Source organism: Chelonia mydas, chromosome 6 (genome assembly GCF_015237465.2).
Source record: "Chelonia mydas isolate rCheMyd1 chromosome 6, rCheMyd1.pri.v2, whole genome shotgun sequence".
Lineage (NCBI taxonomy): Eukaryota > Metazoa > Chordata > Testudines > Cheloniidae > Chelonia > Chelonia mydas.
The window spans coordinates 8,652,578-8,680,574 of NC_051246.2; the positions used below are offsets into that span (position 1 = coordinate 8,652,578).

The 27,997-nt window shown below is 48.8% G+C and overlaps 1 protein-coding gene across 1 annotated transcript in view; it reads right to left on the reverse strand.

The window, feature by feature from the left end:
* The window catches only part of LOC119566347, a 36,951-nt gene extending 19,063 nt beyond the window's left edge, over positions 1 to 17,888 (reverse strand). Inside the window, exons 1-2 of the mRNA XM_037898999.2 lie at positions 17,557 to 17,888; positions 4,232 to 4,474 (exon numbers count right to left, since the gene is read on the reverse strand). Coding sequence (XP_037754927.1) covers positions 4,232 to 4,474; positions 17,557 to 17,803 — 490 coding nt within the window. The 5' untranslated portion in view covers positions 17,804 to 17,888. The remainder of the gene's footprint in view (positions 1 to 4,231; positions 4,475 to 17,556) is intronic.
* Between the last annotated feature and the right edge of the window lie 10,109 nt (positions 17,889 to 27,997).

Sequence of the window (27,997 nt, forward strand, 5' to 3'; positions counted from 1 at the left end):
TTCGGGTAAGAGAGGGGAAAATTGATTCAGTCAGGGCTACCCCTTCCCAGACAGCGAACGGGTCACCAGGCAGCCCTCCACCTCCACCCCTTTTCAAGGACAGTAGAAACTCCAGGGCAGAACCTGGGGGCAGGGACTCAAGATGGCAGGAGAAACTACAGCATCCGTTTCAACAACACAGAACTTCATACAGTGGTGATGTCATCAGGCTCCCCCTCCTCCAGCTTTTACTGCGGACATGCTCTCCCCCTTGCTGACTGGCAATTTGCTCCTACCCCCTCCTTCCCAGTCATTTCCCTTCAGTCTTACTCTTTCTACCCTCACTCTGTTCCCCCCCACCACCGCAGCTCCCTTTGCCTCCCCTACCCAAAAACTAACCCAAAAGGAAAGCCTGTGGCACTAGCATGTGTGTGTCACCCACCACTCGGCCTGTGTGTTCTGGTCCTTCCCACAGCCCTGGCTGTGCTCTGTATCGAGACTGTGAGCTCTTTGGGATGGAGACGGTCCCTTTGGTATGGAGCCTCCCATGAGTTTCCCAGCTCCTGGAGCCCCAGCCTACACATGGAGGGACCACTACCCAAAGGACTACAATGACTACCAGAGGCCTCTGAGCCCATTCCCAGCATGCCTGGAGTCAGGGGTGGGGACAGAAGAAACTAGAAATCCCTGCTGGGGCAAGTTAGGGAGGTGTCTTCAGGAGCAACCCCTGGAGCAATGACAAAGCACAGCCCCCAGCAAACTAGCCAGGGAGGGGCAGCCTGACTTTACACAAAGGAGAGAAAGGTCAGTTTGAGTCTGCACCCTGGGAGAGAGACGGTGTGGCTCAGGGAGTCCCTGCTGAATTTCCCCTTCCCCTTAAGGGCATTCTTGTGCTGCTTGAGACTGGGGCTGCAGAGATCAGGCGGCTCCAGATCTGCAATGACCAGCATCCAGAGGGGTATCCCACCCAGCACCAGCTACCAACAGCCAATCCAGACTCCAGGAGGATTTCAGCCCAGGGAAGCAGCAAGCCCGGCTGGAGTCAGGAGAGGACCCTGCCTCAACCCACGGTGAAGAAAAAGTAAGGGGACCATTTGTTTAAGCTGGCCAGTGCCATAGCACTGCGATGCTGCATCACAGGACACATGGCGTCCTTAGGGTGACCAGGTGTCCAGTTTTGGACTGGAACACTTGGTCAGAAAGGGATCCTGGCTGCTCTGGTCGGCATCGCTGACCAGGAAGTTAGAAGTCCCGTCGGCGGTGCTGCAACACTAAGGCAGGCTAGTCCCTACCTGTCCTGGCACTGCACTGCACCCCGGAAACGACCAGCAGGTCCGGTGCTAGTGCGGGGGGCAAGAGGCTGTGCACATTGCCCCCGCCCCAAGCAGTGGCTCCACACTCCTATTGGCTGGGAACCGGCCAGTAGGAGCTGGGGGGCAGGGCCTGCAGGCAAGAGCAGCAAGCGGAGCCTCATCCTTCCCACCCCGCCTACTAGCGCCGGACCTGCTGGCTGCTTCCGGGGTGCACCTGCGCAACGCAGTTTCAGGATAGGCAGGGATTATCCTGCCTTAGCCCCGCTGCACTGCTGAGTGGGACCCGCCAGAGGTAAGCCTGTGCCCCAACCCTCTGCCCCAGCCCTGAGCCCCCCCAAACCCCAAACCCCCTCCTTCACTCCAAAGCCCTCATCCCTGGCCCCACCCCAGAACCCACACCCAGACCCTGTATCCCCTCCTGGACCCCAACCCCCCGCCCCTACTCTGAGCCCCCCCAAACCTGGAGCCCCCTTCTGCACCCCAAAGCCCTCATTCCTCACCCTACCCCAGAGCCCTCACCTTCTCCCACACCCCAACTCCCTGCCTCAACTCACAGCCCCCTCCCAAACTCCAAATCCCTTGGCCCCATCCCCCCAGCCTACAGCCCCCTCCTGCTCTCCAAATCCCTCATCCCCAGCCCCACCTCAGAGCCCTCACCCCCTCCCACATCCCAACTCCCTGCTTCAACCCGCAACCCCCTCCCACATTCCGAATCCCTCGGCCCCAGCCTGGAGTCCCCTCCTGCACCTCAAACCCCTGTCCCAGCCTAGTGAAAGTGAGTGAGGGTGGGGGAGAGTGAGCCACCGAGGGAGGGGGAATGTAGTGTGCAGGGGGCAGGACCTTGGGGAAGGGGCAGAGGCAGGGCAAGGGTGTTCAGATTGGTGCGATTAGAAAGTTGGCAACCCTAGGTATCCCCTCCCCCCCGCCTCAGGATAGTACAGAGAGGGAGCTAGGTTAGAGGAGTTTGTGGTTAGGAGGTGAAGAAATGGCTTATTTATTAATTATTAGCTACCCTTAGCCCCTTCCTTGCCCAGATCCTATGTTCATGTCTCCAGTACAGTCCCCGCTCTGTGCTACTGGTATTGTTGCTGTGTCATTCCTTTGCTGGGTTTGTTTCAATTGCCTTGTTGTCCCTTGTGTACTGAGCTTTATGCTCCTTGCTGCTCGGAGCATGGTCACTGATTTCTCAATGGGCAGCACCCCTGTGTATACGGCACAGCAGGGAGTCACCCTGAGTGGAGGCATCTAAGAGCCAAGAAAAATAACCCTGGCCCCAGCCCACATGAGGAGATGGATAGCAGGTACCAGGGAGAGGTCTGAAATCTAAGTGAATGTTACAAATATCCCTAACCTGAACAACAGGCCAAAGCAACCCCCTGGGGCCTAATCACCCCATGCATAATTCCAAGGGATGTGAATGAGGAGCTGCCTGCAGAACTGAGCCCTGGGCCTTCGTGTGAAGCCAAGCCCTGGATTACACAGCTGGAGAAGGCTCTGTCTGGAATGGACCTGACAGCACCACATATTGAAAGAATCTCCCGCATGAAGCAAATGCTCCTACACTACGCCATCCGGAGTAACCCGCTTTGGAGTTTGCTAGCTCCTGGAACACCAAACTGAGCCTCTAGGGGGTCCTGCCCTCTGGACTACAGCAACAATGGCTCCAGAGCCTCTGGGCACCATTTCTCACCCTGCTTAGGGTCCAGGGCAGGGACAGAATAGACAAAACTCCTTCAAAAGCCAGTGGGGAGCAGGAGATCAAGTGATTCATGTAAATAGTCTGCTGGGCCAATGAGAAGCCAGGACTGTTCAATCCCTCAGTGGGAGGGGACAGCCTGACTCAGAGACAAAGGGAGTTGTTTTTGATTCATGTTTGGGCTGTTTGAGTTTGGAGGTGGGACAGGAGGAGCAGCACAGCCTGCATCTGGAGTCTCTACTCAACTCCCCACTTCGCACACACAAAGGGGACTTTGAATTATTTGGGGATTTAATATGTGATTGGGCATGCCAGCCCTGCAGAGACTAGCACAGAGCCAACCTGGCACTGGCTACCTAGAGCCAGTGGAAATCTCCCCAGGACTCTAGCCCAGGCAGCCAGGAGAGGACTCTGATCCGCTCAGGGGGGAAAACACTATAAGGAAACCCTTTTCTTTTAGGTTTCAGAGTAGCAGCTGTGTTAGTCTGTATTCGCAAAAAGAAAAGGAGTACTTGTGGCACTTTAGAGACTAACAAATTTATTTGAGCATAAGCATACAGTTCACTTCATCGGATGCATTTTCTTTTATTCATCCCAGCCCTCATTTACAGCACTCATTGCAGAACTGATTTTGCGCATGCTGTCTGCCTGGAAAGGTGCTAGGGAGGGAGCTGAGGGTTGTGTGCAATGGGAAGGCAGGGAGGTGGGGAATTTGTTATGTTGTTGATGTTTAGTATTTCAGTTAACTTTAATCCTTCCTCCTCTAATGCCTTTGTTTCTTCTCCCCAATACAGTCCCCTGTGTTATATTTTTCTTTTTTGAGTGTGGTATTGCATTTGTTGGGGCTTGTATTAATGTGTTGTTCATGTACTGGGTTGTATTCCTTGGGAATAGAGAAGAAGTATTAGTTATTTTCCCGAAGGACAGCACCCCTTGTGTCTCAGGCATGGAGAGGAGTCACCTAGGGTGGAGGCACCAGGTGCTAAAGTAAAGAACCCAGGACCCAACCCATGCGAGGTGGAGGGAGAAACCACTCCAATTAGCAAACAGGAGGGAGGAGTTTTGGGGAGGGGCTACACCAGTATTGTGGGAGCTGCTTAAATATCCACTGTCCAGCTCAGACACCAGTGATGGGCAAGGGATAAAAGCCAGTGAGACAAGCTAGTGTCCCCATTGGGATGGGGTTGGGGTGAATCCTCTTGGGTCACACAGGGAGCTGATTTCCCAGATGTCATTTACTTACCCTCCAGCTCTTCGACGAGGGCTCTGTTTGTTAATTTCAGTGCCCAGTAGAACATGCCCTTGAACCATGAGTCCCAGTTTGGAATCAACTCATACAGCTTCCGCATCTTCTCTGGGTCAGTTCTCTCAACTGTGATCATTTGGTGTGGCTTGTTCTCTGGTGCCTGAATGGGCAGCTGAGGCAAGACATCTCTACTCGCGGCATAGGGAAAAAGTCCTTTCTGCTGCTTGGCAAAATGTTCCCCTGAGAAGTTATTTAAAAAAATACCAAATTAATAATTGTCATGATTATATATTATGTTTGTGCCACACGGGCAACCACTGGCATGGTCACATCCTCCCCAGTTTATTTCCCCAGCCTCCTGCCCCCCAACTCTGCTGGCCCTGTGGCTGGAGGGGAAAAAGTAAATATTACTCCTCCTGCTGTTAATCGTCAATTAATGCTCTCCTGAACCAGACGATTCCCTCCCCTGGCCTCACACACCCCGTTAGTGTTGACCCTTGGGTTAATGCAGGTAAAGGAGGAAGCCCAGATGCTGCCTTCTCCTTGTGGGAGGCAGCAGAGAAAGAGCTGAGGGAGAAGGCGCATAGGACAGAGACAGAGACGGGGGACACTGGGAAAACAGAGCTCTGCACACAAATACAGGCATGGACATGCAGACATACAGATATTTTTAAGGGGAAGCTTTCAGGAGGAGGGGGGAATGAGTTCATCTGTAGAACTAGTTCCACGTTGCATCCTCCGCCCCAATCTTTCAATCCAAAAATGACTCTCCTGTCCCCACCCCAACATTTTTTTGGCGATTGCACCTATGTTCCCCGGCGCTGTTTAGCCAGAGGCCTGAGTAGGGGCTGGGACAGATTGTGCCTCAGAAATCACATTCCCCTCTCCATTGTGCCGGGGGGACATGCCAGCTGCACTGTCCCTTTTGGGGGTTGTGTATCATGATGTTTGATTGAAGAGGGGAAGAAAATTTGTGGGGAAACCAAGTGAACAGGGCAAAGCTATTTGGTAGGTGGTCAGAGGGGTGAGCTACAAGAGAATGGCTGTTGAGGGGAAGGGGAGGAGAAAGATTGAGGTTAGGGGAGGGGAGATTGAGACAGATGGGAGTAAAGGGCAGTGGGAATGAAGGAGTGATAAGTGGGGGTGGAGAAAGAGAAACCGAAATAACACCAAGAAGAAAAGGAGTACTTGTGGCACCTTAGAGACTAACCAATTTATTTGAGCATAAGCTTATGCTCACGAAAGCTTATGCTCAAATAAATTGGTTAGTCTCTAAGGTGCCACAAGTACTCCTTTTCTTTTTGTGAATACAGACTAACACGGCTGTTACTCCGAAATAGCACCGATATCCTAGGGTGTGTAGCAAGGGAGCATGGTTTCCCGCCCTGACAAACAGGGAGAGACCCTGACTGCCCTCTGGTGGGCAGAACTGGGACACACACAGCTGCTCCACTGGAAGCAGAAGGGCAGAACAGGAACCAGAACTATAAGAGACAGGCCCTCTAGCTCAGTTGGAGAGCTTACCAGAGGAACCCTGCCCGGATTGAGTGCCCTGGGCAGATAGACTCACTGCTGTTCAGCCTGGCTACAGGTCAGAGCCATTAACTTCTAGCTAACAGGAAAGGTTTAGGATCCCTCTCCTGACCCATTTAGGATGTGTAATTCACAGGTGTGATTTATATTGGTGGAGATCGGCCGTAGATTCCTGAGATGGGGAGAGAAGCTTAGTGTTTTCTATCCCACCTGCTAGGCAGGGAAAAAGGAACCATAAAGAAGCCTTGGTTTCTAAGCATTACTGGCAAAATGTTTAAGAAAAAGAAAGCAAGAAGCAGGAGGAGTAGGCGAAACACTCAGGCAGTTGTCAGAACAATCCTGCAGGAAAAACAGGATCAGGCCCAGGCAAGCGGCGATCATTCTGCTTGCAGGCAACAGATTAAAAGCTGAAATATAAACTGGATGCCCAGAGGGGCATTGTAGCAGCAGGAGGAGTAGGTACAGATACAAGGGGTACGTCAGGCCCCTAAGATAAAATTACAAAACTATGTTGCCAGTAAAACTTTAAAAGCTGTGGCAGCAGAGAATAATATAATGAAGCTAAGATATAATAAACTGGATGCAGAAGTAAGTGATTTAAAGAAAAAGTAAAGAGATAACAATAGCTTTTGCAGAAATTAATACTATGAAGTTAGGGAAAAAATAGACAGGTGGGAATTGTAAGAATATTAAAGAACAACAGTTGTAGTGTTATAAGAAGAAAATTCTGGGTTCAATAATAAAACCCAGTCATGTAAAAGTAAATATATTGTGTAATTATGTAAGGTTCTAAGGACCTAAACCAACATTCCTGGTTTGTAAAAGTCTGTTTTGTAGGTTTAAGATGAATTGGTTTTTTTTTTATTTAATAATGCCATTAAAAATCCATTTGAATATTTTATTCAAAGTTGCTACACTGACAGACCCTTTTGCTGGACACAGGCAACTAGTGTGGTTTGCCTTTAGTATTTTGCACTTAATCCTTTGGGGACATGTTGTTATAAAGTTTAGTCTTTTTAAATAAGGACCAGAAGATGTGGCCAAAGCAGCCAGAACCAGAAGAATGGGGAGAGATTCTGGATCCTTTTTAAATAATAAATAGCAGCTAAGAACTGCAGGAGAAGAATAAAAAGTTAAAAGACAGTGCATCTCTGATGCAAGGGCATGGGTGGAATGTACAAAGGAAGCAATGTTAAAAACACTAAGTCTTAACATGATTCTAAGTAGTCACATTGTCACTTGAATAAGGATACATAAAAATTTTAAACAGTTACACTTTAAAATTAATATGGCTAATATAATGTTATAGAAGTTAACTATGGAAGAAATGTGCATTCCCCCCCCCCATGAAATTTACAATATACACTGTATAAGGGGTAAGAGAAATGTCAATAAAACATATTACTTAATTAAAATCCTATTAGGGCTCCAAAAAGAGCCACAATAAGTTATAGAGTAGCAGCCGTGTTAGTCTGTATCCGCAAAAAGAAAAGAAGTACTTGTGATACCTTAGAGACTAACAAATTTATCTGAGCAGTCTCTATAGTGCCACAAGTACTCCTTTTCTTTTTACAATAGGTTATGTTTTCTTTTTCAGATTGCTGGGTGTCCTGAAGCAGAAGTTGAAAGTGGAAAATAATCAGAACTCTGGTTCTGACTTGCTGGTGGAAATTAACGCTTTTAAAACAGAATCCAGTCCCTGAGCTAGTGATTGCTTTGCATCCAAAAAGCAACATCTGTGTTGATGCAAATTACCCAGCTGAGAGAGGAGGAAAAGATCTGCTCATATACGGTAGCCAAAAAGTTTTGTTTGTTTGTTTTTTTAAATGAAGTAGTTTGCAGATACGAAACCCTGGAAGTCAGAGACTCAGACAATGGGGGAACCTTCGTAGGGGAGGTTTTTACAACCATGATATAGGCATTAGGAGTTAAACAGAAGTTCCACATCCCTTACCGACCCCAGTCGTCAGGCCAGGTGGAACGTATGAACCGAACTATTAAAGAGGCACTGTGCAAAGTACGAAACCACACAGGTAAAGATTGGCCTGATAAACTGCCAGTAATTCTTGCGGCCATACGCAGTAGCAATAGACTACGAACAAAAATACACCCATTCGAAATTCTGTTTGGGCAACCTATGCACCTAATGATCGACCCCAGTCACCTAGACAAGGGTCCAGGGGAGCCTCTGAATGCTACTCAGCATGACTACTTCCAATGGCTTAAACAGCTACAGGAAAATAAAACTACATTACGGTACAGAGTCAATCAGGCTATTAAACAAAGGAATAATAAAATCCAAGAACAGAAACATGGTGAATCAGCATTGTGGGAGACAGGAAATCAAGTAATGAACCTGAAGCTGGAAAAAAGGGGCTACTAATTAAAATCAAAATGGACAGGACCATATTCCATAGTGGATCGCCTCAGCCCACTGATATACCACATTAAGAAGGATGGAACGCCAAAATGGGTACATGTTGCACAAATTAAACTGTTTGCATAAATAATAAATCATATTTGAACTCTCTTTACAGAAAAGAACTCCCTGAAATTAAAACACAAGGCGCTGCTTAACCACCACAATTTTACTCCACAGAAAATAAGATTGCAGTGTAAGATCTGGCTCTGTCTGCTTTTGAAGATTTTCAGTGCCAAGATAGCTCTAGTGTTCATGAGAGAAGATGCAGCCCTCCTCATGAACCAATATGCAAGGAATAATTCACTCTCTATTAACCAGTCATGGGTCCCCAAGTGATCCGGTAATACTTATAAAATTGTATAATAAAAACACCAGTCAGGTTCTAAAACCACTAGGAAGTAGCAGTGTGTACACCTGGAAAGGTGAGGTGGGACTTAAGGTCCACCTTCTAAATATTACAGGAATACAAAATCACTGGAAAATAGGGGTTGAGATAAAAGTTTTTTGGGGGGATACTACGTGGATCACCAGCTACCCACAATTACCATACGAGTGGGATGGGCTCATTAAATCAGGAACAAGGTTAACGGCAATTGCGGGCTACTGTCCAATGGTAATTTAAATTTATGGTTCCTGGACACATGTACTAAAACCTGGACCAAGGACTACACATTTAAAAAGGGCACCCCAGTTAAAATAAAGAAACCTAAACTGTTTATCACCCAAATTAATCCCGTAAAGGTACTGTTAAACCCCCTATTGGTAGAAATAAAAATTGGTATGGATTGGACATGGCTAAACGTGTCAGAAATAGCAGTTGAAGGTATACCCTACTCCCTTCCTATTTTGAAAGCATGGATAAAAACACATCAGCCCTCAGGTGGCCGAGCAAAGCGAGACATAATACAAGTAGAACTAGAAAATAAAACTGCCTTGGCCATAGGGTGTACCGAAATGCAAATTCTTAGCTCAGCAACACTTGAACATGAAATGTTTTGGGTAGTATCTGGAAATGTTAGCGTACTAGCACATCTTTTAAAACAATGCAAAAGATTGTCATTCAATATCTATAGATATGAATGGATGCAATACGTTTCTAGTATGGTAAAACCTAATCTGCTACTGGGTGAAATTATTAAAATTGCTCACCAACAGTCTGTAGAGGCAGAAATATGGAAAGTAAGCCCACTTCCAAAATTAACCATGGGATTTTTTTGGTAACCCCGGGTTGTAGGTCAGTGGGTTGGGAAGAAGAAGAAATTATGAGACACTCGAGGGTGTACAGAATGGAGCCCTCAAAAATGGGTATGCTTTTTCTTGCCTGTCACTACAGAACCATGTAGCATAAATACATCATTAGGAAGATGTGTTTGGGATGAATTGAAAATGTAACGCGTGTGTTATATAACGGACAGTGTGTATGGGTTGCATCCTGGGAAAATGTGTTTTGGGAAGATGGAAGCATTAGCCAACCCCCAGTGGATGAATGTAGATGCAATGCCAGCGGACTATATACTAGCAACCATACTTACTATTTACCAAAGATAAAAAGGGCACAAAGCACAGTAACTGCTGCTTTGATTAATTTTTCTGTTACCCTTGGCCTAGATTGATCAGTAAAATCACGCCACTTATTTGCAGAAACAGAAGTGACTCAGTTTTTACAGCAAAGACAAAAAGACACAGGGAAACGCGTTGTTCAAATATTACATGCAAATGGAGATATGTTAAAAATTGCCAAACCTAAAAAGAAAATAAAGGCCTATCACTGGTACGATATCTTTACAGGCTGGTCCCCTACTTCTAAGGGCATTTTGTCTATTATGTTTCACCCATTGCTGATTGTATTAATATTATGTTGCATTTGGCTGGTGGGAATGTGTTGTATGTGTTGCTGGATAAAGAAAATGTTTGTTAAGCTACAACCACCAGCTCAAATTGCCTATCAGTTTATTGCTTTAAAATAATTATGTAAGATACGACCCACTCAAGAATAATACTAATGATTAGTATAAGAATTATGAATATTGTAATAGAATGAAGTTTTAAGATTAATTTAGTTTAAGTGTAAGTCCTTTCATTAAAATGCTAATGTGTGGGCCGTAGACTGGCCGCAAAGGTTAGCTGTAGTTTCTGATGTTAGGATAAAGGTAAATTAAAAGGAATGGAATGTTATGAAAGACCTTGTACTAGATACAAAGTTTTAGTGTTAGAAGGAGCTGGTACTAAAAGTGATTTTTATGCCATGCTGCAACTAGGTAATACTTTGTTTGTGCGAATGAGAGTGAGAATGTTTTAAGAAAGATAAACGTGAAGAACATTGCCATAATTAACGTGTCCCACTTGGCGGATGACTTCGTCATGGCCTTGTCACCAGGCTGACAGTTTGAACTCCTCAAACTCCAGAGCAACGGAAGAAATGCCAGGTCTATCATGTAAACCTCTTGAAGGCCTGGCATGAGCAGGAGAGTCTGCTAATAACCCCATATCCCCCTGACCCAGAGTTAGGGCCCCAGGGCCCCACTCCGATGAAACAAGGGGAACCCCTCCTCAGAGAAACCCTCACTCTTGAGCAGCAAAAGCAAGCAGGATGTCTACTGGAGGCCTTCTCCCGAACATTCATGGCAACACCAGGGCAGATCCTGCAGGCCCAGCACATCATCTGCACACACACACCTCGGGAGGTAGTTTGTGAAACCACCCGTCCCATGCCACCTGCAGGATGTGATGGAACAAGAGGTGCAGGCAATGCTGGAGCTAGGGATCACAGAACTGACACAAAGCTAGTGGTGCAGCCCCATTGTTCTGGTCCCTAAACCAGATGAGACCTACCAATTTTGTACTGATTTCCGGAGAATTAATGCCATTTCTAAATTTGAAACCTACCCAATGCCCCGGATAGACGAACCTGACCATATGGGCGAAGCACGCTCTATTACCACCCTGGACCTGACAAAGGGATACTGACAGATCCCACTGGACCTGATCTCGAAGGAAAAGACCCTATTGGCTGCCCCCACCAGGCTCTACCAGTTCACCCGCATGCCTTTCGGACTCCATGGGCCCCTGCAGCCTTCCAGCGGTTGATGGATCGCCTACTCTAGTCACACCTTGAATATGCCTCAGCCTACCTGGATGATGTAATGATCTATAACTGTTACTGGGAAGAGCACCCGAACCAGCACCTCTACAGACCCTCTGATCCACAAGACAGATGGCTAACCCCAAGAAATGTCGAATTGCCTACCAAGAGATCATCTATTTGGGATACGTCCTGGGACGGGGGAAGGTTCGTCCTCTAGTTGGAAAGGTCCAGACCATTCAAGAACAACCCGCCGCGACCACAAAAGAAACAAGTGAGGCAATTTTGGGGGCTGGTGGGCTGTTACCACCACTTCATCCCCAACTTCACTTCGATTGTTCTCTCCCCCCCGACCAACAGAAATCCTAACAACCAGGCACAATGTGTCAGCTGCTTCCCGAGTGTGCCAAAGCATTCCAGATGCCATGAACCAGTGAGTTATAGCCATGATTTCTCTCATAGGATGTGTGGTTCAGACCGATGCCTTGGCAGTGGGGCACGAGGCTGTCCTCTCTCAGACCCGCAATGGAAGGGAACACACCCCGTCCTTTTACATTAGTCAGAAGCTCTTTCCCCGGGAACGCAACTATTCAACCATCAAGAAGGAGGCCCTGGCAATTAAATGGGCTGGGGAGGCCTTTCGGTATTACCTCCTGGGGGTCTCCTTCATTGTGGTCATGGATCATGCCCCCCTCAAGTGGCTCCAGACTATGAAAGACACTAATGCGAGGCTAATGAGGTGGTACCTCGCCCTTCAACTGTTTGCATTTACCGTGTAACATAGTGCAGTTAAGGAGAATGCAAATGTAGATGGTCTCTCCTGGTTGCGGGAGGGGGACCATACCAGCCCAAGAGAGTAGGGGCTGGACTTGAGGGTGGGGTGTAGCAAGGTGGCATGTTCTCCCACCCTGACAGATGGGGAGAGACCCGTGACCACCCCCTGGTGGGTAGAGTTGGGACACCTGTGGCCACCCCCCTGCTTCCAGCAGGGTGGAACAGGAACTGGAACTATAAAGGACAGGCCCTCTAGCTCAGTTGGAGGAGAGCTAACAGAAGAGCAGGACTTCTCTTCCCCACTGCTGGAGTTTGGAGCTGACGGAGACTGCCACAGCCCCAGAGACCTAGAGAAACTGTTGCAACTGCCAGGCACTGGGGACCTGAGGAGCTGCCACTTGCCATCTATGAGATGAACCCCAGCGAAATGAACGATGACCCTGGAACCCAGGTACCCCCTGACTGGGAGTGTAGGAAGAAGCCCAGGGAAGCCGAATAGGGTTCAGCTTTGTTACTGTCTACAGGCTGGCCAGCATGTTGTGGCCAGAATTCCCCACTGACCCAGTGGCGGACTGCTCCGCCACTGTTAGGTCCCTGTGCTGGGACACAGTGGAGTGGGAGGGCATGCGTCCCCCTGCCCCGGTCACCCCACCCCTAGGGTTGGCCGCCTCCGCATCTTTAGGCCAGGAGGCCTGCATTCGTCTGGCGCCCGCCTGAGCTAGGATTCCAGACGGGTTTGGCTGTTGCTCCCACCAGAGAGCTGATTTCCCCTGAACTGCTGTGTTGCTCAGCTTGGCTACAGGCCAGCGCCATTAACTGCTTACCAATTTCCCCCTGAACTGAGTTGCTCCCGGAGGGGTTGTAGCCCACCCTGATGGACGGGGAGAGACCCGCAACCACCTTGCAAGTGGCTTGTGCTTTGTAAATATCTAGGCCTGGTCTGCACACATAAGTTGCAGTTTGCTGACTGGCTAACAGTGATTTCAGAAGAAGAAGAGGCTGCATGGATTCCAGCTGAAGATTCCTACAAGCAGATGGAGGGAAGATGTTTTTGACTCAGCAGATTGTATATATTTGGTGATCTAAGGGCTTGTCTACACTTACATTTTATAGGGCTCTCACTTGCAGGCTCAGAGGTGTGAAAAATCACCCCCCCTGCGCGCAGCAAGTTTGAGCACTGTAAAGCGCCAGTGTGGACAGGCTCAGAGTGCTGGGAGCCACGCTCCCAGTGGTCTGAGCTATTCCCCTCGTGGAGGTGGATTACCAGGAGCGCTGGGAGAGCTCTCTCCCAGTGCTTGCGTGGGACCACTCTCGCACATCAAAGCACTGCTGTGGGAGCGCTTAGCCTAAGGCTCAGGTGAACTCAACCTAAGTTTTGGGAACTCTGAGTTTCTCCTCACTGTGTTTCTGTGAGCACTGGCCTGTTTAGATTTAATTTGTTTTCTTTACTTATGTTTATGTATAACTGTGAAGATAATGTATGTGGATTATAAAATAGCCACGTTATGTTATAAAAACTAAGTTATTGTTTGTTTTATTATTTATGTTTCTTTATCATAAAGATTTTATAAAGGTGGTACTTAAATTCATTCCTTTTGGGGTATTTGGGGATTTCAAGGTGGGGAAGTTGACCCAGTGCAATCCTTGCTGAAAATCCTTAAAGACTTAATTCTGGGTCTCAAGCTGCTTTTCTATGGGAGTTGGGATTTTTTTAAGGCACTGGAGAAGGGCAATGAAGTGAACTGTAGCCCACCCAAAGCCCAGCGCCATACACTCACCCCTTCTCATTCAACACATGCTCAGATCAACATAAACTCCACAAAGCAATCGCAGCACAGATTCCCCAGCATAAACCCCAGACACAAAACAACACCACCTCTCACACAGCAACACAACCAGCATGCAAAATAACCCCAAACACACAGCCCCTCCCTCACCATAGCGCACACCCCTCATTCATCATCTGCACCGATCAACACAAAACACCCAGCGTAACACAGGCTCATCGGTTTATGGTTTCTTAGGGTATGTCTACACAGCCACTTTCAGCGCTGAAATGTTTGTCGCTCAGGGGTGTGAAAAAAATATCCCCCTGAGCGATAAAAGTTTCAGTGCTGCAAAGTGGCAGTATAGACAGCGCTAGATCGCTGGGAGAGCTATCCTCCTCACGGCGGTGGGGGTTTTTATACCACCGGGAGAGCTCTTTCCCAGTGATAGATCCCAGCTACACAGCCCACATTAAAGCACTGCCATGGGCTGTGTGGATAGAGCCTTAGAACTGCTGTCTGGGAAGTGGGGCAGCCAAGTGGTTTAAATAAATCAGTTTAGTTAAACTCGTGCAAGTTTGCATGTAAACAAATTCCAAGGTAACCTCCCCAGGGGGACCCTCCCCCTCGCTCTGGGATCCAGAATCCATTCTCTTTCCTCCTTTGCTTTTTACTGTGATTAATCCAGACCTGAGGGAGGGCGGATTGGTGGCAAGGAGGGAGTCCCTAGTGCACTGTGCTCTGGCATTGTTGCTTCACTGTTCGTGATCTGCAAAATATTAAAATAAATCAGTAGTTCCCTATAGAAGGAAGAGGGAACCTGGCTCTACAGAGGGGAGCTGTCACAAGCTCTTAAACAAGAGCAAATCAGCAGCAGGTAAACTGGGCTCCATGGGAGGATCCGAGGGAAGCAGAGAAAATTAATGTGAAAGCTGTCTCCTCAGCAGGGGTGGGTGGATGAGGAAGTATTTTAAACAGATGGGGTCCAGGCCAGAGAGGTTTATTCAGCTGTTACTTAGTGACCTCACTGTGAGCTTTGCCTAAGTAAGGACTGAGGAATAACTGAGATGGGATGTCAGGATTTAGATTCACTCACAGAATCTCATTTGGGCCAATCTCTCATCTTCTGTGATATTTACTCGAATGTGTGAAATCAGGTTTCCCCCAAATGTAATCTCCTGGCTCCCTGCTGCCAACTCCAAGCACTTCTAATGCTTCCCAGTAGAGGGGAAAGGTCGTACTCCTTTTCTTTTTGCGAATACAGACTAATACGGCTGTTACTCTGAAACCTTTCATTCAGACAGCTGCACCGGCACAGGAGCCAGCAAACAGAGCTGTAAACAGGGGCGTTTCAGTGGGAGTTTGAAAGGGGAGTTCGTATTGTGGTACTTGTGTGGGGTTTGTTTTTGCTGTGGGGGTGGTGTTTTGGGGTGGTTTGTGTTTCCCAGATTAACAGGATTTAGGTGGGAAGGCTGTGACAGATACAGAGGCAGCAGAGGGAGTGACCCATGTAGTGGAAGACACAATGAAGATGACTGGATGTGGAAGCTGCGGTATGTATATGATCCTGGAGGGGCTACCTGGTAAGAGTTTTGTCTGCATCAAATGCCGTCTGATAGAGCTGATGGAGGAAAAGATCCGAGGATTGGAGATGCAGGTGGAAAGTCTGGTTGAGTTTAGAAGGGGGTTCGAGTGGATTATGGAGCAAAGACATGAGGCAGCTGAAGGGAAAAGCTCAGACTTGCAGATAGAAGCAGGACTGAAGAATTCTGAGGGGAGACTGTTGGGTGAGGAAAAGTGGACAGTGGAAGCATGTGACTAAGAGAACCAGGCAGAGGAACAGACGGGCTAGTGAAGGAGAAAAAGAGCTTAAGAATAGGTTTGCAGAGTTGGAAAATGAAGAAGGGGCTCAGCAGGTGGTCACTGAGGGTGGCAGGGCGAGGAAGAAGAGAAGAGCAACTAGCCCTATAGGAAAAGGGGAAGAGTCAATGGAAGCTACACTAAATATGAGTCCCAGGAGGATACAGGATGGGTTGAAGAGCATTACAAGAGAGAATAGGAATAGAAAGAACTTGCAGCCAGAGGGAACAGGGGATAGACTGGAGAATAGCATTGTCACCAGGAAAAGGCAGGTCTATATGATTGGGGACTCTTTACTGAGAAGAATAGACAGGCCTGTAACCAGAGCTGATCCAGAAAATAGAAGGGTGTGCTGTCTTCCAGGTGCTAAGATACGGGATGTAGACCTGAGGTTGAAAAGGATCCTAAAGGGAGCAGGAAAGAATCCCCTAATTATCCTTCATGTGGGAACAAATGATACGGCTAGATTCTCGCTGGAACATATCAAGGGAGACTATGCTAGGCTGGGGAAGAGGCTTAAGGAAATCGAGGCTCAGGTGATCTTTAGTGGGATTCTGCCTGTTCCTAGAGAAGGGCAACAAAGGTGTGACAAGATTATGACTATCAACAGATGGCTCAGGCAGTGGTGCTATAAGGAGGGCTTTGGGATGTATGGCCACTGGGAGGCATTCATGGACAGAGGACAGTTCTCTCAGGATGGACTTCATCTGAGTAGGGAAGGAAATAGACTTCTAGATTTTAGTACCATTATACAAGGCACTGGAGAGACCTCACCTGGAATACTGTGTGCAGTTCTGGTCTCCCATGTTTAAGAAGGATGAATTCAAACTGGAACAGGTACAGAGAAGGCTTACTAGGATGATCCGAGGAGTGGAAAACCTGTCTTATGAAAGGAGACTCAAGGAGCTTGGCTTGTTCAGCCTAACCAAAAGAAGGTTGAGGGGAGATATGATTACTTTCTATAAATATATCAGAAGGATAAATACCGGAGAGGGAGAGGAATTATTTAAGCTCAGCACCAGTGTGGACACAAGAACAAATGGATATAAACTGGTCATCGGGAAGTTTAGACTTGAAATTATACGAAGGTTTCTAACCATCAGAGGAGTGAAGTTTTGGAATAGCCTTCCAAGGGAAGCAGTGGGGGCAAAAGATCTATCTGGCTTTAAGATTAAACTTGATAAATTTATGGAGGAGATGGTATGATGGGATAATATGATTTTGGCAATTAATTGATCTTTAAATATTTACGGTAAATAGGCCCAATGGCCTGTGATGGGATGTTAGATGGGGTGGGATCTGAGTTGCTACAGAGAATTCTTTCCTGGGTATCTGGCTGGTGAATCTTGCCCATATGCTCGGGTTCAGCTGATCGCCATATTTGGGGTCGGGAAGGAATTTTCCTCCAGGGCAGATTGGAAGAGGCCCTGGAGGTTTTTCACCTTCCTCTGTAGCATGGGGCACAGGTCACTTGCTGGAGGATTCTCTGCACCTTGAAGTCTTTAAAGCATGATTTGAGGACTTCAATAGCTCAGACATAGGTGAGAGGTTTATTGCAGGAGTGGGTGGGTGAGATTCTGTGGCCTGCATTGTGCAGGAGGTCAGACTAGATGATCATAATGGTCCCTTCTGACCTTAATATCTATGAATCTATTTCTCAAGCTAGGTGGATGGGTGTAACAGAAAGCAGGGAGGCTGCAGGGACCCTGCTCATAGGTGCTGGAACTAAGGGTGCTGGAGGTGCTGCTACACCCCATGGCTTGTGGCTTCCATTATATCCAGGGTTTACAGTTTGGTTCAGTGGCTCTCAGTACCCCCACTATACAAATTGTTCCAGTACCTCTGACCCTGCTGGGAGCTATTCTCTCTCTGGCTCCTTCCTTACCAGCTGTCGGTGTGGGAATGAGTATCTCCGACGTGGGTCCCTGGTCCTCGATTCTCAGCACCTCTGCTCCATAGTCCTTCCCGTAGGAGCTGATCTGCAGGTCAGTGGGGGCGCTGGCATCTGCTTTCTCTCGTCTGCTCTGGTCGGTGGTCTTGTAATATCCCGCCTGCCGCTGGATTCCACTCCATTTGCCCTTGACACTCTGCAGCTCCGCCTTTTCCAGCTCTTCCAGGGCTTTCCTCGCCATGCTACCACCTCAGACAAAGGCACATCAAACTGCCAAGAACAGCAGAGACAGAGTCAGAAAACTGCTGCTGCACATAGGACAGGGAGCAGGAAGCATTTGCTCGTCAGAGAAGCAGGAAGGGCTTGAGAATCCAGCTTCTGTGCACAGTAACAGTACACTCCCTTCACCCTGCCCTATCCTGCCTCCTGCACTTCCTGGTTATTGCTCCATGTGGCCCGAGAATGTGTTTGCGAACTGTGTGTTTAATGTTGGGATCTGAGTCGTTATTCCCATTAATCTGAGACACGCAAATATTAAAATCCACGGGCCTGTTTAACATGGCATCTTCTCGAATGGCACTTGGTAAGGTAGGAGATTCACAAAGGCATTTAAGTGCCTAGTTCCTACTGATTTCAATGAGAGTTAGGTGCCTAAATACCTTTGAGAGTCTGGGCCCTAGACTGTATATTAAGGAAGGCCTTAAGTGCTGGAGAAGGTTTCTGTGGGCCCCTATATGCTGCCACCAGTGTATAGGGTAACCAGATAGCAGGTGTGAAAAATTGGGACACCTGATTTTTGGGGCAAGGGGTGGGGGGGGGGGAATAGTTGAGTACCTAAGACAAAACCCCTAATATCAGGGCGGTCCTGTTAATATCAGGACATCTGGTCACCCTACGAGTGTCTGGGGACCATAAACCCCTTAGCTGGCCAGGGGAGAATATAGTAAATTCATAAATGCTGAGTAGGGGTCATGCTGGAATCAAGGCTGGGGAGGCCATAACTTAGAGCAGCTCCATGGACCTAAATTATGCCATAAGCTGTTTCAGCCCCTGGGCAGCCCAGAATTGGGAGGGTGCAAAATTTGTTTAAGCCATCATTGCCCTATCACCCCAAGGACTGTGAGTTCTGGGCTGTGCCCCTTGGAAGGGCAAAATCTGACCCTTGGGATCTATGTCAGAGCACCCCATTGTGCAGCCAGTATGCTGAACAAGGCAGGGGTCAGTGGAAAAATCTGTACTGACTGGATCCTTTGTTTTTGTATTTAATGCACTAAAAAATCCCCTAAAACTGCCCTTTTTCTCCAGGAGCAAACGTGGCAGAGTTACTTCTTCTGTCAATCTACTCTCTTCCCAATGTGTTGATTCCGATCAAGGCCACATGTTCTCCTCAGCGAGCTCAGCCTAAATTCTCTAGCAAGGCACCATGATTTCTGAGGCTGTCTGGTACAGGGGACTGGGGATTCTGCAGCAGCCTCGGGGGAATTTCAAAAATAGAGGTTTTTACTGTTAATAAATATGAAAACAACTAACCCAGTTGGAACAGCACCCCACAGGTTACATATTGTAATATTTAATTCAATCATACCCTGCTCCCACTGCCTCCAGTTTGGTCTTGACGCACACAGCAGCACTGCAAAAGTTGTCAGGAGGAAGCTGGAGGTTTTGGTAGATATGTTAGGGCATGTTGAGCTGCAAACAGGAATCCTTTTGCAGTGCACCTGCTTGAATCTGCACATTTGTGAACTATACTACATATTGCTGCTCTTTATGTTACCCATCTACAGACACAACACACACACACAGTCATACAGAAAAGCACTATGTTGCGTATCAGTTAAGCTAGCTGATAATGTACCAGGCCTAACACAAAACCTCCAAATCAAGGACATGAAAAGCCATGGCATCTAACAGACTCCTGTACCACGAGACACACTTCACCACCAACCCTGACACCATACAGCACAGACCACATTACATCCTTAACTCTGCTCCAATAGGGATTTCAACTTCCAATACCCCCGCCCATCTGTTCTTCACAGAGCTGGAATCCCTCCCTCACTCAGCTGTGGGGAAGGGGGCACTAGAAAAGCTGTTATCCCTATTAATCCCCAGTCATTCCAGCTCTGGGAATGACCATACTGGGTCACACCAAAGGTCCATCTAGCCCAGTATCCCATCTTCCGACAGTGGCCAATATCAGATGCCCCAGAGGGAATGAACAGAATAGGTATCATTAAGTGACCCATCCCCTGTCATCCATTCCCAGCTTCTGGCAAAAAGAGGCTAGGGACACAATCCCTGTCCATCCTGGCTAATAGCCATTGATGGACCTATCCTCCATGAATTTATCTAGTTCTTTTTTGAACCCTGTTATAGTCTTGGCCTTCACAACATCCTCTGGCAAGGAGTTCCACAGGTTGACTGTGTGTTGTGTGGAAAAAATACTTCCTTTTTTTGTTTTAAACCTGCTGCTCAGTTCTTGTGTTATGAGAAGGAGTAAATAACACTTCCTTATTTACTGTCTCCACAGCAGTCATGATTTTATAGAGCTCTATCATATCCCCCCTTAGTTGTCTTTTGTCCAAGCTAAAAAGTCCCAGTCTTATTAATCTATCCTCATTTGGCAGCCATTCCAGACCCCTAATAATTTTTGTTTCCCTTTTCTGAACCGTTTCCAATTCCAATATATTTTTTGAGATGGGGCGACCACATCTGCACGCAGTATTCAAGATGTGGGCTTACCATGGATTTATATAGAGGCAAGATGATATTTTCAGTCCTATTATCTATCCCTTGAGCATTCTGTGTGACTGGGGCACAGGGTGGAAACAGGGCTGATGTCACTTCCCCATTCTCCGCCCTCCCCCCCCCCCGGGCTGCAATTTCCCCAAGGGAAGGAACTGGCCCTTTGGTGGCTGCTTGTTCCTCATTTCCCCCTTTGTCCCATCAGCCCAGAGCTTCTTAGCCTGCGGGGGGAGGAATAAACTGGCCATTTACCCCATAAGGGCCTAATCTGTGCCGACTGCTTGATCTTCCCTTGCCCAGGTCAATAGGCCCTGGCCATATACACAGGGCAGCTCAGAGTGCCGGATAGTGACCTACACGGGGCTTTTAAATACAATGACAACTGTAGGGGCCTCAGTGCCGCCACGTGCACTGCCCCGGCACACAGCGCCCCCTGTGTGTGATACATGCTGAGAAGAAGGGCTTGAGAGACCAGATACCCCCAAGGCCCCAGCATCCACCCAGGTCAGCTATACAATGTGCACCTTGATCCCCTACAGCCCCCACCAGGAAATGCCTGTTCCTCCCTGATGCTCTGCCTGTGAAAGCACAGGAAGTAAAGGGCCGTGGGGCCCTTCCCAATGCCAGCGCCTTCTCTGGGTCTAGGGGGACCAGCACTGAGAAAGATGCCAAGATACCTGCCTCCATGTTTCAATATTTTGTGCCAGCCAGACACACCTCTCTATGGGCTTTTATATATATATATATATATATATATATGGGAAGTTATACCAGCATAAGGCAAGGTGTGAATTCACCCCCCTTTGGCAATACTTGTGTAACTCCCTATTTGGAAACTCTTTTCCCAGAATACAAGTGCCTTTTCCTAGTACCACTTCTATCGATTTTTGTGCAAGCTGATTGTCTCTTCCTAGGTATCCATTAATTCCTCCCTCCCTCCTGCACTCATGCCCCGCCTGCATCTCACCTGGGAGCTCCATCTCGCCTACGGTCTCAGCCGGCTCCCTCTCGCCGGCTGCTCAGGGCTCCCCCCGCAGCTCGGCCTGAGGGGTGCGGGGCAGCAGCTCCCCTGGGGCAGGGACTCAGCAGGGGCTGAGGGGGCAGAGTAAACAGCCCCGTTATGAGAGTCCCCCCTCACACACCCGAGGCAGAGGGGCCCCGCTGGGCTGATGGGACAGGCTGCAGGGGGCAGTGGCAGCCCCCAGGGCCGGGGGCCTGGGAAAGGCTTGAGCTGGGCCCTGCTGGAGCCCCAAGGAGCCCAGCCCGGCCAGGGAAAGGCCCCGTCTCCATCTCAGGGGAGAGAGGAAAATGTCCAACCCCTGTGTCCGTTCTCCCCCCTCCGCCCCCAGGGTTTGGGGCTGGGAAGCCTCCCAGCAGACGGGAAAGTCCCTGCTGGTTAGTGATGCCTCTTTGTGTCCCACAGCCCCACCTGGGGGGAGAGACATCCAGAACTTCCCCTCCCCCGCCAACCCCCTGAACTGTGACCCCCCCTCAAATCTCCTCAGTGATCCCCAAACTCTGCCCCCTCCCATCTCCTGCCCTCTCCTGAATCCCCCACATGAGCCTCTCAAACACACTCTGCTCCCCTCCTGCCCCTCAGTCCCCCCCGCAACTGCCCCCTCCAGCCCCTCACTCCCCTCTGGAATCCTGCCCCTCAGCCCCCCTGAACTGCCTCTACATTCCCCCCAAACTGTCTCTCTGTCCCCCCAAACTGCTCCCTCCAGCCCCTCACTCCCCTCTGTAGTCCAGCCCCTCAGCCCCCCTGAACTGTCCCCCTGTGCCCCCCAACCAAATAACCCACCCCACCAATCTTGTGCTTGAATCCCTCCACCATCCCCATTGCCCTTCTCAGCTGACCCTCCTCCTGGACCCTCTTGAACTGCCACTCCCCTGGGGGTCCCACCCCCCAAAAAAACCCTTCCTCCCTGTCCCCCTGACTCCTCTCAACCCCCCACCCCGCCCAGCTCAGCTCCCCGGGGTGAGTCCGTTGTGTCAGTTTAACTGTCACCTCAGGGACATTCTGAGGTCCCCTCGCCCCACAGGGTCACCTGGGCCCTCGTTAGCCTCAGAAGATGGGGGGGGGGGCTTATTTGCATAACGGGAGGCTGGATTGTCCAATCAGGGGCTGGCCTGGGGGCTGTAAAATCATGACTGGTGTGGAAAAAGTGAAGAAGGAAGGTGTTAAACCTAAACCCCTCCTCCCTACACCATCGTCTCATCCCGGCATTGAGACCACACGGCTCTGCCCGTCTAACTGGCCCTGCGCATGGGACTGGGAGCATCTCCGAGAACGCTACCATGGAGGTCCTGGACTTCAATCTCTTACCTAGTGTTAGGTCAAGGAATAAAATAGAGAAAGGCTGCAGGGAACCCCCCCTCCCCACAATAAAATATAGGTCCACAGTCCTTTACTGCAAGCTCCAGTATCGATCACCTGGTTGGCAGCCAAGCTAGTCCTCCTGATGTAACCTCCCTTCCCCTCCCTCTGCTGGGAAGAGGCAAGTGGAATCAGGTGTATAGAAACCAAAGAAATTGGGTTTATTTGGGGGAAACTGAGGTACCTTGATAGGAACGGGAAAAATGCATAAAACAATAACAGAAACTTATTCTCTCTATAGGTACAGTAACTCGGAACATCTGTGGCCTGAAGCCAAGACCCAAACTAGACCCCCATGGAGCACACAAGGTAAGTAAACGTACAATGTCACCCTTCTGATGGCTGCTACTCTGAAATCCTTCTGATGGTCGCTCAGGACCTCGATCCTTTGGCTCGTACAGAGCCTATGGAGAGGGACTCAGAGGAGATCCCTCGATGACTTGTCCCTCTCACTGGCTCCAGATGACAGGGCGGCAGGCTGACGAGAGGACAGCAGGGTGTTCACAGGCGAACGACAGCGATGGACGTTAACTGTTGGAGATGTTAAGTAACGGCTGGAGATGGCACTTGTCCGGAGTGTCGATCCCCTGTGGAAGCAAACCTGTGCGCACCTGCCACTCCAGTGGGCAGCCCCGAACTGAGGTCACTGCCACTTTTCTATAGACCCTATAGCGCGAAACCCCGTAGGGAAACCCCATAGAATCCCTGGGAAAATCCAGTGAAAACTGGAACTTGTTTACTACATGGGCCACTACTAACCGTTGGAAAGGGCAGGAAAACACTCCAACTGCCCTCCTGATCACATGACCAAGTCCTCCATTTTAGATAACAAAATGGGTTCCATGCAAACATAATAAATCGTAATACTAATAGCCTTAAAAACATAGCTTTAGGAATTTGCCCCTAACACTAGCAGCCTAAATTTGGCCTCCAGAATTTCTCTCCTACCATTCCCTAAGCCACTGGAACCTACATGTACCATGACCCCCAGCTCCTCCCCAGCACTGCACAAAAGACTGTTTAGATGTCTTAAGAGAGCTGCAACCTTCACACCCACCGGTAATTCACCATGCAGTTGTCCCAATCATCACAAACCCAGAAATCTATATTTCTAATGATCCAATCCCCCATTACTATTACCTGTCTCTTCCTCATAACTGGGATGCCCTCCCCTCTTAGTGCAAGAGGATACCCTGACATCATGTGAAGGAGGGTCTCAACTATGGGATCATTTCCCTCCGCTCCAGTTTGATGTTCTCTTTCCCCGAGGCTTTCATCCTCCTCAACAGCACAGAAGCTGTCAGACTCGGGGGTGGGACCGTTCTATTGCGTCCCACAAAGTCTCATCTACGCACCTCTCTGTTGCCCTTAGCTCCTCCAATTCAGCCACTCTGGTCTCAAGAGCCTGAAGGCCATCAGCTCCCTGAACAGACACGCCACCTGCCCACAAGGCATATGCTGCATTCAGTGCAATAAACTGCATAGCCCCCACTCCGCTGCTTGACTTCTGCCTGCATGCTTTTTACTCCTGCCGCTTTTTTTGCTTTTGTTTTTTGTGGGTTTTTGGGGGGTGGGAGAGTTTATTGACCTAAGTTTAGAGAATGTTAATCAGATGCATTTGGTTCTCTAAACTCCCTTGCAAAGCTCTGTATTTGCTAGCTCCTCTGGTCGCTTAAGAGCTGGTTTCTTAAACCCCTGTTCTCCCTGAGTAGCCCTGCCCCCTGGTTAAGGGTTAATGGGTGCTTGTAATGGTCCTTTCCCTCTCAGGCTCAGAGGGAGGCCTTGCTGTCTCTTCACAGCTGATTGCAATCATCGGAAAGAACAGCAAGCAGTCATTGGTCCAGACAGCCTGACTTGGGCAAACAGCAATCAACAGTCTGGACTCTGACCCTCTGGGTGGGGCAAAGCAATAAGCAGGCTTTAGCCCAGAAGTCTCAAACATGCGGCCTGCGGGGTTATTTTCTGTGGCCCGTCAGCTCCCCGCGGCCCCCCCCAGCATTTACCTAGAGCGACTCCGTCCCGGCGCGCACCAGGGACAAGGCAGGCTCCCTGCCTGCCTGCCCTGCGCCCGCGCTGCTCTGGGAAGCGGCCGGGACCTGGGGGAGGAGGGGCAAAGGGGTCTGTGTGTTGCCCTGGCCGTGCCTTCCCAGGAGGTGGTTGGTAATGCAAACAATAAATAATACTTCTAGTAGTGGAGGAGGAGGAAGTGATGGAGGACGAACATTTCAATATATTCACATAGATGGGGGCTGGCTGGAGAATCTTTGGGGGACCCAAACATCCTCTATTAGCTCTGACTAACATGCCTTACCCCCTTACCCAGCCCGGCTTGCTCAGGAGGGGTCATTCCTCATATGGCCTCTATTTTCCCTGTGGGAACTACCATGTCTGAATGCACATGCAGAAGCTCCTTGCCCGGCCACAGAAACCCACACCAAGGATGTCTAGGAGGAGCTGGAGCTCAGCCTGATGGAGAAAAACGATGGGAAGCTGATCTGGGAGGTTGTCATCAGACTAGGTAAGGGTTTCTGTGCCACTGAGGTGAAAATGACCAATGAAACCTTGCAAAAGGGTGATTCTGGTATCCTGCATGGCTGATCCAGATGGCGCTCAATCCGTGGGGAGGCTGCGTCCCTTTGGGATTTGTCACGATGATGATGATGATGTCAGAGCAGACTCAGCCCGGCGAAGGGAGATGTTTGTGCAGGCAGCCCCGAGCCAGCACCTGTCATGAGGCAGGAACCATGTGAGGGGTCTGGCAATTAGGTGGGAGAGGAGAGGAGCAGAGAAGCAAGATTGGAAATATCCTCTAAGAGCATGGAACTAAAGATTATTGCCCTAAAGCTGTGGCCAACCACAACATCCCTGCTAGCCTTCTGCTTGAAACTGCACAATGCCCACAGGGATAGAGCTCACATCCTCCTGCTACAAAAAACCCAGGCCCTGAACCCCCGGAGTAAAGCCCCCCCACCTCAACTAGCTGTAAAGTGTATAGGGTCTATGATACACATTTGAGCAGCTCTGATTCCTACCAGCAGAGGGCAGGAGAGCAGAGACACACATTACCCAGTGTGTTATGAATAGGCTTGGCAGAATCCAATTTTTATTTCTTTTATCATTTCAACAGATATTGGTTTTCTTTTAAACTTTTTTAGGTTTTTACTGACTTAAATCTTCAGTTGCATGAAATTACAGGGGAGGGATTGGACAATTATTTAGTGACAAGAGACGCTGAGATTCGAAAAGTGAAAGCTTTTTAGAGTGTTAAAACACAAATTGTCAATATCACACGTCAAAAGATACAAAGTAAATAGTCTGACATCCCTGTTTTTTACTGTTCATTCGCTAGTCCATTTGAGACCAGGCCCATTCAGAAGTCTGAATCACTGGATTCGGACCCTAATACGTTCTCAAGCAGCATTTTCTTACTTTCCCTGCCTGTAAATTTCTATTATCATCAATGGAAAAAGGTTTTTGTCGGTTTGTATGTGTGCAGTGAAATCCACTTTTATTGAATGAAAATCTAATCCTTCCGAGCCTCATTATAAGATCTTCCTTGCTCTCTCTTGATCATGGATTTTCTCAGGAGCAGATCACAGGGTGGGAACAGGCACCATTAACATCTTTAGGACACCTCAGTGTGGAGTGAATTCTCCCAGTTCAGCAGCTTTGACACTTCCTTTTCTCTTAAAACTGGGGGCTCTGTCTGAGATGCCAGTTTTTAAATCCAATTCTTCTGTCACACAGGCCAGTTTCTCCTCTCAGAAGCAAAGAAATCAGATGGTGAAATCCCTATTAATGTCTTCTCTAGTCCACATGTTGTACAGCACTGCTGCCATACCTCACCCCAGAGGTGGCTGCATTTTGACACTGGATGACCAATCTCTCTGTAAGCAGTGTCAGGATGAGCTCCACCCTGACATCTGTTGGTGAGGTGTGGCAAGTTGTGGAAAAGAACTTCAGGGGCCGATCTCATTTGCATAGGCACATCCACCCCGCCTAGAATGAGGCCATAGCTGCCCAAATGGTCACTTTGGCTGCTGTGGGATCCCCAGTGTCTCTGTTATTGGGGCAGGAAGAATAAATTGTTATTACCCTGATTATGGGAACTGTGCTTGGAACTGTACTTGGCCTTTTGTTATGATGGAGGGACTCACCATCAACTAAGTAGCACTCGCTAGGCAAGGGTCATGGGTTCCAAAACTCTGTGAATGGAGAGAGGCTGGGGACAAGTATTGATGATATGGGCCCCTCGGTGAGGGCCTTACATGCTAATTGCACTTCCTCTTCTTTCTACTGTGGAATATCAGAGCTAATTTTAATTTCATTAGAAGTCTAGTTACAGGCTGCTGAGCTCACTTTGGGCTAATAGTGTACTAGCACTGAGGCTCCCCTACTACAAGCTGAATTTACCAAAGAGCTGAACTGACTAAGAGCTGAAATCATTGAGCATTGTGTTAAGTAGTGGGGGAGCCTGAAGATATATTGTGGAGCAGTTTGTGGGATGGCTGGCGTGCCTTGTGGACAGGCTGGTGGAGCAGTTCATAGGACGGCGGGAGCTGCTGGTGGGACGCGGAGCAGTTCGTGGGACGGCGGGAGCTGCATGTGGGCTGCGGAGCGGAGCTGAGCGAAGCAGTTTGTGGGGCGGCTGGCGGAGCGGAGTGAGGGCCTATGGAGCTGTGGGGCGGTCAGCTTCAGATCATGTAAGGTGCCTCTTACCTCCGGCCCCATCTCCACCCAGGTTGGGGGTAAAGCTCTGTAGATAAACTTTTGAACTCTGGGGCTGCCCTGACCAGGGACAGAGACTTTTGGGTCATTGGACTTTTGGGACTTTGGGTGATTTGGGGTTGCTGGACTCAAGAACCAAAGGGAAAGGGCATGCCCCAATTTGCTTGGGGTGGGGTTTTTTTTTGCTCATGGGTTGTGTTATGAATCCTGTTGGTGGTGTTTCCCCAACATGATGCCACATTGTTTCTCTCTGTTATTAAAAGGCTTTTTGCTACATTCAGACTAGGTGCTTGCGAGAGGGGAAGTATTGCCTCTTGGAGGCGCCCAGCCGGGGTGGTATATATTTGTCACAGGTCACTGGGTGGGGGCTCGAGCCGGTTTGCATTGTGTTATGGAATGGATCCCCTAGATATTGAACCCGGCCCTTGTTGCTGCCAACTCTGACGGGCAGAAGGGTTATATCTCAATATCCAGACTGCAAGGTGCTGTGGTGAAACTCATTAGGGAAGATTTTATATTAGCAAACATGTTAAAAAACCCCAGTTTATTCTCTCTCTTCTCCTCAGACATGCATTTTGTTCACAG